At 50.4% G+C, this 1,140-nt stretch overlaps 1 protein-coding gene across 1 annotated transcript in view; it reads left to right on the top strand.

Moving 5' to 3' along the window:
* Positions 1-426: 426 nt before the first annotated feature.
* sgip1a (SH3GL interacting endocytic adaptor 1a) overlaps positions 427-1,140 on the top strand; it is a gene marked incomplete at its 5' end in the record, with an annotated part of 103,297 nt that continues 102,583 nt past the window's right edge. The window contains one exon of the mRNA XM_083647190.1: positions 427-469. Coding sequence (XP_083503316.1) covers positions 427-469 — 43 coding nt within the window. The remainder of the gene's footprint in view (positions 470-1,140) is intronic.

Raw genomic sequence — 1,140 nt, forward strand, 5'->3', positions numbered from 1 at the left:
AAAGTGAAGACCAGGACATGGTGACCTTCGCTGTCCGAGTGGTCTGGACTCCAACTGTGCCACATTACTATTCTCTCCAGGCCGTGTGTGTGTGTGTGTGTGTGTGTGTGTGTGTGTGTGTGTGTGTGTGTGTGTGTGTGTGTGTGTGTGTGTGCGTGTGCGTGTGCGTGTGCGCAGTGTCTCTATGCAGTGTCTATGCCTGTGCACATGTAGTTGTGTATGCGTCGGCATGCGCGTGCCTCCGTGCGCGCACGTCTTATGAGCAGCTCAGTCAGGCACAGTGGTTGGCTGCTCCTCTCATCCTCCTCTCCCTCTGTTTTCCAGCATCCATCTCTCCTCCCTCTCTCTCTCTCTCTCCTCTCTCTCTCCTGATCCCTCTGTCTGCCTCAGAGGGGGGGGGTACTGTGTCCATGGAGAGAGCTGTAAATGGCTGAGGAACTGTGCACCGGATGGTTTCGCATTGTTGCAGGTAGGAGCAACACCTTTCTGTTCCTCTCTTACTAGTTGCTCTCACTGGTCCAATGTGAGGATCTGGTTTTCCAGTTTTCCTGGTTTAAGTCAGTGAAATAAGTCGTTCATCTATTCAGGGTTTTTGGTGTCCTTATATGTTACGTTAGCTTTAACCATCCCCACGGACGTCTATACTAATGCTAAGTTTGTGTGTGTGGCTGTCTCCTTCACCCTCTCGTTGACACGACTGCTCTTACTTAGTGGCCTACATGATATTATTATTTGTGGGCGTTTGTTGCATCCGTGCATTCAGTAAAGTGCGCGTGCGCCTGTGTTCGTGCGGGCTTGTGTGCCTTTGTGTGTACACACTGCGTGGGTGTGTTTGCTCGCACACTGTACTGTGTACTGTGTGTCCTTTCAGAAGGTGCGAGCAGGGAAAGAGAACAGTCTGCTACTGTCACAGAGAGAGAGAGAGAGAGAGAGAGAGAGAGAGAGAGAGAGAGAGAGAGAGAGAGAGAGAGAGAGAGAGAGAGAGAGAGAGAGAGAGAGAGAGAGAGAGAGAGAGAGAGAGAGAGAGAGAGAGAGAGAGAGAGAGAAACAGACAGAAGTAGCAAGGAAGGAAAGAAGGAAGACGTGTTGAAGAAAGAGAGGAAAAAGAAGTCATACACAGATCATCCTCTGCTCATCTGT

Source organism: Poromitra crassiceps, assembly GCF_964638095.1.
Source record: "Poromitra crassiceps genome assembly, chromosome: 12".
NCBI classification, from domain to species: Eukaryota; Metazoa; Chordata; class Actinopteri; order Beryciformes; family Melamphaidae; genus Poromitra; species Poromitra crassiceps.